At 43.3% G+C, this 11,627-nt stretch overlaps 1 protein-coding gene across 2 annotated transcripts; it reads left to right on the forward strand.

The window, feature by feature from the left end:
- The first annotated feature begins 2,022 nt into the window (after positions 1-2,022).
- LOC103956606 (protein TIME FOR COFFEE) lies at positions 2,023-8,885 on the forward strand. 2 transcript variants are annotated; one of them, XM_009368625.3, is made up of 12 exons: positions 2,023-2,402; positions 2,507-2,965; positions 3,059-3,225; positions 3,316-3,634; positions 3,829-4,222; positions 4,332-4,392; positions 4,505-4,558; positions 4,648-4,912; positions 5,004-5,070; positions 5,188-5,257; positions 5,376-5,744; positions 5,841-8,885. In XM_009368625.3, exons 1-12 carry the CDS (start codon positions 2,306-2,308, stop codon positions 8,304-8,306), a joined length of 4,788 nt encoding a protein of 1,595 aa, XP_009366900.2. In that variant the 5' UTR covers positions 2,023-2,305; the 3' UTR covers positions 8,307-8,885. The 2 variants fall into 2 exon arrangements, with proteins under 2 accessions (XP_009366900.2, XP_009366901.2); XM_009368626.3 differs by having other exon boundaries at positions 5,191-5,257.
- The last annotated feature ends 2,742 nt before the right edge of the window (positions 8,886-11,627 follow it).

Genomic DNA, 11,627 nt, shown 5'->3' on the forward strand with positions numbered 1-11,627 from the left:
GATAAATAGTCGGATGGTCATTATAACAACTATACATAAATCCTTGCATATGGAACTTGACATGTTTCAACATGACGACCAATCACAATGCAGACATAATGCGTTAAAGGCTGAACTCAGAGGTGCCTTGGTTAATATCCAGTTATTTGTATGGCAAGCATTCAACTGTAACAAAGTACTTGAACAAAGTATAATCATCAATTTAACAGGTTAATAATATAACTACAATAATATTTTCTTGTTGTGACGCAACTTATGTTTGTGTGATTTATGTGTGCTTTGGTGTGGTTGATGGCTAGGGTTTTACGTAAACAGCCATAAACAATGCCACGTAGGAAAATGACGTAGCACGTTTCTCGGACACGTGGCACACCTTCTGGACCTCACGATAGCGAGGGAACGAAAAGCCAGAGCCCCCGCAAAGCGACAAAAGCTGGAGAAGGGGATCCATTGTGGTGGGTCAACCCTTTCCGGCGGGGCCAAGTCTGACGTGGCCACACTTTGTCCCTCAAATTATACTTCATTTGAGTTTTTGTGGAGCATTAATTAACCCACCTAGCTGTGTTCTACGACTTTAAACGGCCACTTGAAACGAATGTGACAGCCAGGTGGGGATATCGGAAGCCCTCCGAGCAAAAAGATATTTACTATCTTGTGAGCGTAGAAAAGTAGCCAATAGCGAGATCCGAGGCGACAAATCAGCAGATTAAAGGTAACGTGTCAAAATAATATAGGGACACGTATAGAAAACGACTCTGCCACGAGTGAAAAGCTGTATCTGGGTAATTGAATGTGAACTCGGCCATAGGCGCGTGGAGTCAGAGCCGGAAAAGAGCAGTTTTTATCCACCTTTTATTTATATATTTTTATTTTTTTAACCACGCTGTAAAATTTGACCGAGCGAAAAACAGGGGAAAAAATATTTTAATATTATTCTACATTTTAATGGTGGAGCCAGTACACGTCACACTAGGCTGCCATATCCCACAAACGTGACAATAGGCCAACGCGAGGAAATAATTTCTAGATCGGCAGCGAACGTGGGACCCACACTTCTCGGAAGTTCCGTGACCGTGATCCGAGTTTCCTTCCCACGCTCCTGCTTCTGTATCAACCGTCGGATGGCTGGATCGTACGGTCCAAATGAGGCGCACTGATGGGCACGCACGAGCTCTTTTAGTTCGGTGACAGCTAGGACGAATCTGGGTTTTGAGTTTCTTTATTAATTAAAATATCGCCACGTATGAAAGCGATCCGACGGCGAGGAAACTTTGCGTTACTGGTAACGGCGACATCTGGACCGTGGAATGCCCATCTGGCTCCATTCAGGCGGGGCGACTGTTGTCAATTTGCGGAAATTGTTTTAGATTTTTGCCATCATTCGGTATTAATTAAACAAAAATATACAGAAAGGGAGAAAAAATGGAAAAACAAAAAACGTGGGATCGGAAATGATGAATTTGACCGGTTGGAACGATACTATCTGCGGTCATGCGGATTCCTTTTGATTGTCACGTTGCTTTTACCGAGGTCTCTGTGACCGGGAATAACCGGTTAACGACGTCGCTTAGGATAATTTCTTGGTTTTATTTTTTATTTTGTTTAATATTTACCCTGATTGTGGATTCGTGGGCAACAGTGCTCTTTGTTTTTATTGGGGAATAAAATAATTAAAAGACATTATCTTATCGATATTCATTAATTATCGGTATTTATTGATTTGTTTAATGATTTTTATATTATAAAAGTACGTGGTGAGAAAACATGGAAGCTTGGGTAGGAAGAAAAATAAAAATGCTGACACGTGGCTGTACAGACCGAAAAAGTGGGGGCAGGGTATGGACGGCGAGGATTTTGCCATGTCGGTGAGGGTTAAATGAACCGCAGGATGTGTCTCGGAATGTAGGGCTGAGATAGGACGATGCGATGCAGCAGGTGAATCGTGGCCGTCGACTAGGCTTTGGAGTGGTTTCGCTCGGAGTGAAATACCTAAAAAGAGGATGAGACAGACTGATAGAGAGCATAAAAAGAAGAGAGTTGGAAATAGAGAGAGAGAAAGAGAGAGGGGAAAGGGGGCTAGAGAGAGAGAGAGTGAGAGGTGGAGAAGATGAGCAAAGCTTGAGATATTTGGGTGTGGGAATAGCTTTGTGAGAGAGGAGATCGTTGTCGGGGTTGGGAGCTCGGAGCATGCAAATCCGGTGGGTTTGACTAAATTATCCGGCGAATTATGATGGATTTCCGGTGATGAGAGATGGGATTAGAGTCCTGTGTGTAGCTGATTTGTTGGTAGGTAGTTTTATTAGATATGGATAGGAATAGAGATGCGAGAAGGTCAGCTATGGCGGCCCCAAATGGCCTGTCACGGCGGAGACACAGAAGTAGCAGCCTCAGAGACTCTCCAGGTGCGGCCTCCTAACAGATCTAAGCCCTTTTAACAATACCCAGCTGCTGGTTTTTCGATTCGTTTTGATGGTTGTTTTGGTTTTCGATTTTTTGGTTTTTGCAGAGGACGATGGTCCGGTGGAGTTACCAGAGACGTCGAGGCTCAGAGATCGGAAGAAGGATCGAGAGAGGGATCGAGAGAGGGACCGAGACCGGGACCGGGACCGAGACCGAGACCGCGATAGGGATCGGTTGAGCCGGAGCAAGAGGCGGAGAGGCGATAGGTTGATGCACGGAAGCAATAGAGAAGACGGCGGCGACGATAGTTCCGAGGAGAGTGTAAACGACGAAGACGAGGACGAAGACGACGGAGGTGTGGTCGGCGGCGGTGGGTCGTCAATTCGGATGCTTCCGCCGAACCACCCATCGTCAACGGCATCTCTATCGTCGTCGATGTTAAATCACCGGAAGAGCTTCTCGCCGGTTCATAATCTTAATAGCAACAAGCATTTCAGGCCGCTCACGACTTTGAAGGTCACCGACGAGATGATTGGCGTTTCGGTGCCCCGAAAAGCACGGTCAGGTAGAGCAGAAATCAAGTGATTCAATGGAAAAAAGCTGGTTGTGTGAATATTATGGATTCCGGGATTCTGAATTATTATTATTTTTTTTTCAGCGTCGACGAAGAGGTCTAACGAATGGCCTTCAAGTTGCGGTGTTGTCGGAGACCAAATTCACCGCCAGGCTTCAACATCGCCTGTTCGGCCAAGCGCGTCGCTGATGGCTGGCCCGGCTCCCACTTCGCCTTCTTCTTCTCACGCCTCGGTTGTCCGGAAGAGGCTGGTTGGCCTTTAATTCCATCAAATTCAATTCATTTCTCTGCTTTTTTGCTTGTTTTCATTTCTAACATTTAGTGACTTTTTTTTGTTGCAGAAGCCAAACGGACCCAAACTTCGGCCGCCGAAGATATCGTCGTCGACCAAGACGGCGTCGTCCAATCAGGATGAGATAGAAAGAGAGATCGCGGCGGTGTTGTACGGGATGAATAGGCAGCCGCAGGGGCCGACGAAGCAAGAAGTTACCACCACCGATTCGATTAAGTTCGAATCCAGAGAAGCCAACAACAAATCTACCAGCGACGCCAAATCAAGAGTTTCGTCGCCGATCTCGAACTCGCCGTGTGTGGTTCCTCAGTTGACGTCGCCTTTCCCTCAGAATTCTGGCTCCTCTGTCACTTCCATGTCCGCCGTCGGTGGGTATTATAAGCTCACGGAGCTCTCGGTTTTGTTCATTTCTTTTTGGGTACCCCAAATGCTCCGTTTGGTTGCTGAGAGACTGAGAAAAAGGGATTGAATCGCTTGGTTTTTCGGTGAGCAAACAGAGTTGGGTTCTTTGTGTTTTTATCGTGACTGATGGAAATTTGGTGTCTTTGGTTCGAATCCGCAGCACCCAAGAGGAAAAGACCGCGACCCGTGAAGTATGACGACGAGAACCCGGCAGTTCAAAACAGTCCCATTTCTTCTACGGCCAAAGTGGTGGCTGATCAGCCTGCTAAGGTTGAGACTTCCGGTCCGAATTTGGAAAAAAACCCAGGATCTGCAGCTGAAAATGGCGGGTCTTTGTATGATTTGCCCCACTCTCAAGCTGTTCCGGCATCGCAGGAGGCTCAGCCGGAGTCAATTAGGCCGGAGAGCAACGCGGTGTCAAAGTCAAGGCCAGCGAACGATGAATCGGAGAGTCGAAATGTTAAAACGAGCAAGGAGGAACCTCAATCTCCCGAGAAGGAACCTACTGGCCTCAGATTGGATGATAAATGTGAAGAAATCACACTGACCAAACCGTGAGCATCAACGATTGATTCTTTTTTAACACTTCATTTTTTTCGATTTCTTCGATTTTTTATTTTTTTATTTTTTTATTTTCTGTTCGTTCATGGGTTTTTTTTCCAGGAATTCAACAATCCCAGAGGTTGAAAACCACCGAGAAGAAAAGTTCCAGATAGATCTGATGGTGAGCTTCATCAATTTTTCATTTATTTTTCCTTCATATTTTCCCCTTTTTAAAGGATAAATTAGTAATATTGAATTTTTTTTGGGTTGTTGATGCCTATATAAAAATATAGGCTCCTCCAGAAAGGGATGGTGAAGTTGATTTTATCTCCGTAGATGCAGAAACGGTGAGTGGGGACCACCTCTTCCATATGCATCTTATGGGTTTTGGTTTTTGAACATTCTTTAATTAATGTGTGTCACTTTGGGTTATCAGGAATTAAAAGCTGTAAGCCGAGAAGATGACAGCAAAGCTCTGAAAATTGGCAACAATGAAGAAGTGCAGCCTACAAATTTGGAAACTGAGAAGCCAAAAGCAGCCGTGGAAGAAGCAGAAGCAGCTGATTTGAAAAAGCAGACTTCTTCCATTGTTGGTGGGAAAGAAAGGAATTTTGATCTGCAGCTTGATTTGGAGAAGACTGATAGTATTAGTGGAAACAAGCTGCCCCAAAATGGCGCTAAGCATAACAATGAGAAAACTGGTAATTTACTCTCTCTCTCTCTCTCTCTCTCGCTCCTCTCTACCTCTCATTTGGGTTGCTCATATAGTGATTTGGTCTTCTGATTCTTCAGTGCAATCGGGCTCTGTACCTTTGCCGATGTCTGTGGCCGGTTGGCCGGGCGGGCTTCCTCCAATGGGGTATGCTTCTGTTATTTTGTTATATGTTCTTTTGCCATTTTTTTTTTCTTGTTATTGGCCTTGTTCATTGGTTTTTAAATAATACTTATTTTGGGGAAATGGATGTGTTCTCATCAGCAGATATATGGCGCCTTTACAAGGAGTTGTATCCATGGATGGGAGCACCGTTTCTTCAGCTCCGATACAAGTATGTAATTTTCGGTCATTTTATGAACTTGTAATTTCTTTTGTTGTTGCTCCTCTTGAAACTATGTGGAGCTCTGTGTTGTGTTTTTGTTTTCTAATGGAATTTTCAACTGGTGCAGCCGCCACATTTGCTTTCTAATCAACCTCGGCCAAAGAGGTGTGCAACCCATTGCTACATTGCGAGGAATATATTCTATCACCAGCAAATGTCAAGGATGAATCCTTTCTGGCCGGTAGCAGCTGGTTCGGGATCTCTGTATGGGGGAGCCAAGCACAGCAATCCCAATGTATTACCTCCAGAATTGCTTGGCAATATTCCAGGTAGAGGGGTGAATCCTGCACAGGAGAAGGGGCAGGGGATTTCTATGTTTCCTGCTCAATCTGCGAAGGACAAAACTTCACAAGCAGCAAACCTTGTGGATGCTGCGCAGAGAAAGCCAATTGTGCTCCAGCAAGGTCTACCTCCCGGGGCACCTAGTAATATCTTGGTACGTTCCTCGTTTTGATACTATTTGTTGCATTTGTTGAATGGTATTGTCACGGGGGTTTGAATATTGATACGTTTTCTTTATTGAAAATTTCAGCATGGTCCTGCTTTCATTTTCCCATTGAGCCAGCAGCAGGCAGCTGCTGCTGCTGTTCGACCAGGGTCTGTGAAGTCTCTTAATGCTGCTGGTGCGGCTTTGTCCGGTGCACCTACCTCCTCTTCATTGAGTGCAACAGCTGCCACTGCTGCTGCAGCTCCAGCAATGAGTTTCAACTACCCAAATATGGCTGGAAATGAACCCCAGTATTTGGCAATTTTGCAGAACAACGCATATCCATTTCCAATGCCGCCTCATGTAGGTGCACAGCCAGCCTACAGAGGACCCCATGCTCAAGCAATGCCTTATTTTAACGGGTCTTTCTATTCTTCTCAAATGCTCCATCCTTCTCAACTACAACAGCAGCAGCAGCAACAACCACCGCCGTCTCAATCACAGCAAAGTCAACAAGGTCATCCAAACACTACTATTTCAAGTGGTTCTTCGTCGTCCCAGAAGCATTTGCAAAATCAGCAGCAAAGACCACATCCAAGTGTTGTCAATGGCAGCAGCGGGAGCTTGCAAGGCTTTCCTGCCTCAAAAAACCAACCTTCGCAAGCAATACAGCCGCAGCAGCAGCAAACGCAGAACCTGCATGCTTCACGTCAACTTGAACCTGAAATGGGTGGCGAAGACAGCCCGTCAACTGCTGATAGTCGTGGCTCTCGTGCGAACATGAGTATTTATGGTCAGAATTTTGCAATGCCAATGCACCCGCCAAACTTTGCTTTGATGACACCTTCAATTGGAAGTGTCAGTGGTGCAACAGGTGCAAGTGGTAGTGAAAAGAAGCAGCAGCAGCAGCTACAGGGTTCAAAGGCTGGGGTTGAAGCATCCCAAACTTTCGCCATGTCTTTTGCTTCCTTAAATGGTGCTACCGCTGCTCCTGGCATTGACCTAACATCGATGAATCATGCATTTCTCCAGAGCTTGCCAGATGTTACTAGGCACAACTATCATCAGTACATGGCTGCGCCTGCACAACAGAAGAAGAATTATCGTGTTCCAGAAGAAGGGAAAACCGGAGGAGGCGATTCCTCTAATGTGGAAGAGGAAAGAAAGGTCATGGTGGGGAAAGCTTCATCAACTGTTGGACACTCCATTGCTTTTTCCAGGCCAGATATCACTGATACATCTGGTTCTACAATACCGGGCAACAATGTGATTGATAGTTCAGCAAGAGCTGTTAACCTCACCTCTACTCCTGTCCGATCGTCCAGTTCTGCTATGCCAGCTGCTGTCATCCCTGCAAATGCACCGGCACCCCAGCAACAAATGCGGAATCACCAGCAACAGCAGCAGATGAATCAGCTTCATAAGCAGCAATTTTCTGCGGCTGTAGCTCGAAACAAAACGCCAACGACGAGTAATGGCAGCGTGTACTCTGATCACCTCCCTTCAACCTCTTCTATGGCTGCGAAATTTCCTAATGCTCTATCTTCATTCCCCCAAAACCTTGTCCAAAGCAGCACCAGTCCAGCTCAATCTCCACAGTGGAAGAATTCTGCGAGGACAACCACTTCCCAAGTTCCTTCATCATCTCTGGCCTCGCCAACCTCATCGTCCCTCAAAAACCTCCCTCAGAAGCACGGGCGGACACAACAAAGCCACACACAGATTTCATTTGCTGCCAGCACGAAGGCTTCAACCCAATCTCAAGGGTTACAGCCTGCCAGTAGCAATCAGTCTCCATCTCCTCCGGTAATGGTCGGTTCGCCCACAACCACAACCTCATCAATGGCGAAGAGTGCTGGTGGAAGCCCCAGGACAACTAGTTCGACTTCCACAGGAAATAAAGCTGGCCAAGTATCGTCTTTGTCATCTCAGCAGGCCAAGAACTCACCAACAGTGCCCAGTCAGAAGTCGTCTCCTGTTGGCGGGAGGAATGTCCCTTCGATTCTAGGCCACGCCCATGTTACGTCTTCGAGTGCTGGTACGAAGCCACAATTGCATCAGCAGCATCAGCAGCATCATCAACATCAGCACCAACACCCGCAACAACAGCACCAGCAACAACAGTTCTCTAAGCAATTGCTTCAGCAAGCGCATTTGTTCTTCTCTAATACCTGCATGCAGCCCCAAGCTTCACATTCCAATAGTAACACCTCTACTCAATCTCCTTCAAGTGGGTATTACCATGGTCCAAGACGCCGACCCGAGCAACAGCAGCAGTCACAAGGCTCATCTGGGACTTCCTCGAGTGGGATGTTGTCACTCTGCCCTCCCGTTTCACATTCTAATATGAGCACCAATGATCCTGCAAAGGCGGCAGCTGCTGCAGCTACCAACAACATGAAGGGCGGTAACTTATCCTCTCAGGCTCTTATGCGTGCTCAGTTTGCTGCAGCACAATCCTCCGGGCCACTCCAGCTTGTACCTGCAGGCTTCACTTATGTACATGCTGCTGTTCCTACTGCGGTCCAGGTAAAACCGGCCGAACAGAAGAAACAACCCGCGGGTGAGTAGAACAGTTATCCCTCGGCGCAACATTGCAACCCCCATAAAATCGACAGATGAAAAACTGGAAAGGGAAGCTGAAATCAGTTTTGGTGGGCGGGGATTGTGTACTAATGAAGGGAAAGCTTGATTCTTGCCCAAGGAAACGAGAATTTGCATACTCCCTCTGGCAGCCTAAGAAGAAGTGGAAGAAGAAGCAAGCACAAGACACCGGGAAGGTCTAGGTGGAATACGGAATTTGAACCCACAATTTTGGGATGAAAGTTTAACAGGTGGGGGTAAAATTGTCCTATTGAAAAGAGTAGTTTTTGTGTCTACAATCTGACAGGGTTGATGGTGAAAGTCTAATTAAATTTGATTGGTTTGATGAGAGGATAGGATGGGAAATTGCAGGAAAAGTTGGGATCTTTTGTTGGGGCAGAAAGAGGGAGAACGGCAAAGGAGGATGTAACAGAGGTGTTCTATTTTTCCTTTCTTTTTGGGAGGTTTAAATTTCCAGAAAGGGCAGTAGAACTTTTGACATATTTTATATGAAAGGGGTGTAATGTGCATGTCTTAGTGCATATAATGGTAAAAGCCTTTTGGGAATTTTTTTTTTTTTTTTGGTTTTTTTTTGGTTTTTTTTTTTATAATTAAATTGTGTCACAAGATGGTGTTTTTGTTCACTTGGCCTTTTGTGCCCTAATTTTGTATGGTTCGCTTTACCTTTATTCCTTATATTGTCTGTACATATAATATGGTGCTGGCAGAAGCTTTGAGGAGGAGATTGTGGGTCTTGATGTTTGGTGATAAAAGTATGACAGATGATTGTGCTCACGTGTGATGTGAAGGGGATAAATAAACAAACAACACTACAATTTGGCTTCTTGCATCTTTTTGCAAACTATTTCTCTAAATTACAATCTTATATATACTAGTGTCTGAACAGAAGAAATTCAAATTGTATCAGTCTGTAATTTGTCGGTAATTAGATCTGTTTGCAAAGCGGAATGATTTGAATGGGATTCAAATGGTACAAGCACCATTTAGGGATTATATGGTGGGGCCCAAAGTGACTCCCACTCATTGTGGTGTTTTGCCAAATGGTTAAGACAACCACTAGCCTTGTAGCCTTTGACAATGGTTGGTTGTTGTTGAAAAGGGCGCGCCTCTTTATCGTCATCATCTTCTTACACGTGGCTGATGTCATAGCAGTCCTAATCTTGTATTTAATTAAGTGATTGCTGGTGAGATTAAGCATCTATCTCTCCATCCACCCGGCTCGTCCAGGACCAGGAGATTTGCATTTGACTTTCCAGTTTTACCCACAAGAGAACATATATGTCCCACATGGCGGTTGGAGCCCTACCCTTCCTTTCGAGAGGAATCGGATCCCCTCCTAAGCAAATCACACGGACAATTAAAATTTAATCCAACGATTGTAATTATTATAATTTTTAGAAACGCCTTCTGTTTATAGACGTTGAATTAAATTTCGACGATTCAAATCCTTTACTCAGGAGGCTCAACCTCCGAAGCTCTGGTTCCCTTCCCAGAAACCCCTTAGAGTGTGAAGGGGTAGGAGGTCGCAGGACGTGTTGTTCTCACAGGCTCCTGCCAACATTGTGAGGATGGCCTTTTAGAAACTGAGTCTCATCTGCACACATGTTAACATTGCTTTTTATGTTTATTTTATTTTTGTTTTCAAGGGAACTAGAAAACTCACTCACGTAGAATCGAACTTAAACATCTTATTTATATAATTTCTCGTTTATAAATGAAAAATAATATTATTAGATTGTATTCTAAGTAGCTTGGAGATGATGTTTTAATTTTGTTTTTTTCAAGCAAACTAGCTTGTGAGATGTATCTGTGATTTGTTTTACTACACTTCAGAAAAGTTCAATATGGCCTTATAGATGTCACTAGCGTTTCACGAACAAGTTATATTGTAAAAATCAACAAAATTAAGTTCTTGTACTAGAATTTACATGTAAACTGCCTTGGTAAATTGATGTTTTATTAATTATTCTTTGTATTGGTTTTTATCTACAAAGAGCAAGTTGGAAGTCACATAAGCTCAAATATAGATCCCATCGTCATCATTTAATGGTTGACTTAACATATTTTTTTTAACGGATATATGAAATTCAAATGAAATAATAAAAAATGTATGAGATTGAAATATTTGAAAGACATTCTATAAAGTTACAATTGAGCCCAAACCTGAGAGTGTAAAATGTAATTTACCTACAATCTATTTCCTATGCTGAACGTGATGGAATATGGAGGGTATGGCTTGTGCTAATATTTGAATATTCCCCAACTTACAAATCTTTGCACTTGAAAACCGGAGTTACTCTTTCCTTCTTTTTTTATTTTTTATTTTCCCTCTCCTCCTCCCTCCCCTGCTCTCTTAGTTTCATTAAAGAATCATGATACGGCTTACTCTTGAGCGATCAAATAGTAGGGGAGGGAGAGGAAGGAAAATAGAAGAAGAGAGAATACAAATCCCTTGAAAACAAATAAACCCTAACCTCCCCCTCTCGAAGTTTTAGGTAATTGACCTAACGTTATATACTTAACTATTCATTTTATTAGTCTTTAATTTATGACATTTTAATTAAAATGAAACTGCTTACTTAGTTGGTGTTGACGTAATAATCTGCTAAATCCCATCAAACAAATACCTATAATCATAAGGGATTTAGTCAATTCTCAAACCACCTGAAATTTGTTAAGATAAGATGACAATGGTAGTTATAAAAGTGACGTCGATGTAATGTTGATTGAAGATTTTCTAATGATTTAGTTAAAATGAGATGTTATTAAGGTTGGTAATCTTGCAATAATTTCTAATAGAAAAAACAAAATAGTACGACATGATTGCAAACGTGAGCGTAACCACATTAGATAGGACTAATGTGCTATATATCTCAAATTTGAATTCGGCTTTCCATAGTTTACACTACTTTAAATTACAATATTAATTCTGTAAAAGAAGTGCAAATAATAATATGGAGATGAGAATATCATTAGAAGTCCGAGCATTTTAATTTAGCTCCGGGATTGAACTTAGCTTGGACATGCATGCATGCATGCAAGGATACATTGTCTAACTCAATATAGCAGAACGTATATAGTTGTGATGCAATTCTTGCATGCTTTTTCACGCCCCGGACTCTCAATTCGGTAGAAAATCTCGAATTCGAACGTGATCTAAAATTAAAGAAAAAATAATTAAAAAATATTTACAAGACTAAAATAAATAAAGAATACTTCTCACATATGAGTGATCATGTACAAATAGTTTCATTTCATCGTTCACATAGACGATAGTATATTCTCAAC

The sequence above is a fragment of a genome, unplaced genomic scaffold (assembly GCF_019419815.1).
Source record: "Pyrus x bretschneideri cultivar Hongxiangsu unplaced genomic scaffold, Pyrus_bretschneideri_v1 Contig6, whole genome shotgun sequence".
Taxonomy (NCBI): Eukaryota; Viridiplantae; Streptophyta; class Magnoliopsida; order Rosales; family Rosaceae; genus Pyrus; species Pyrus x bretschneideri.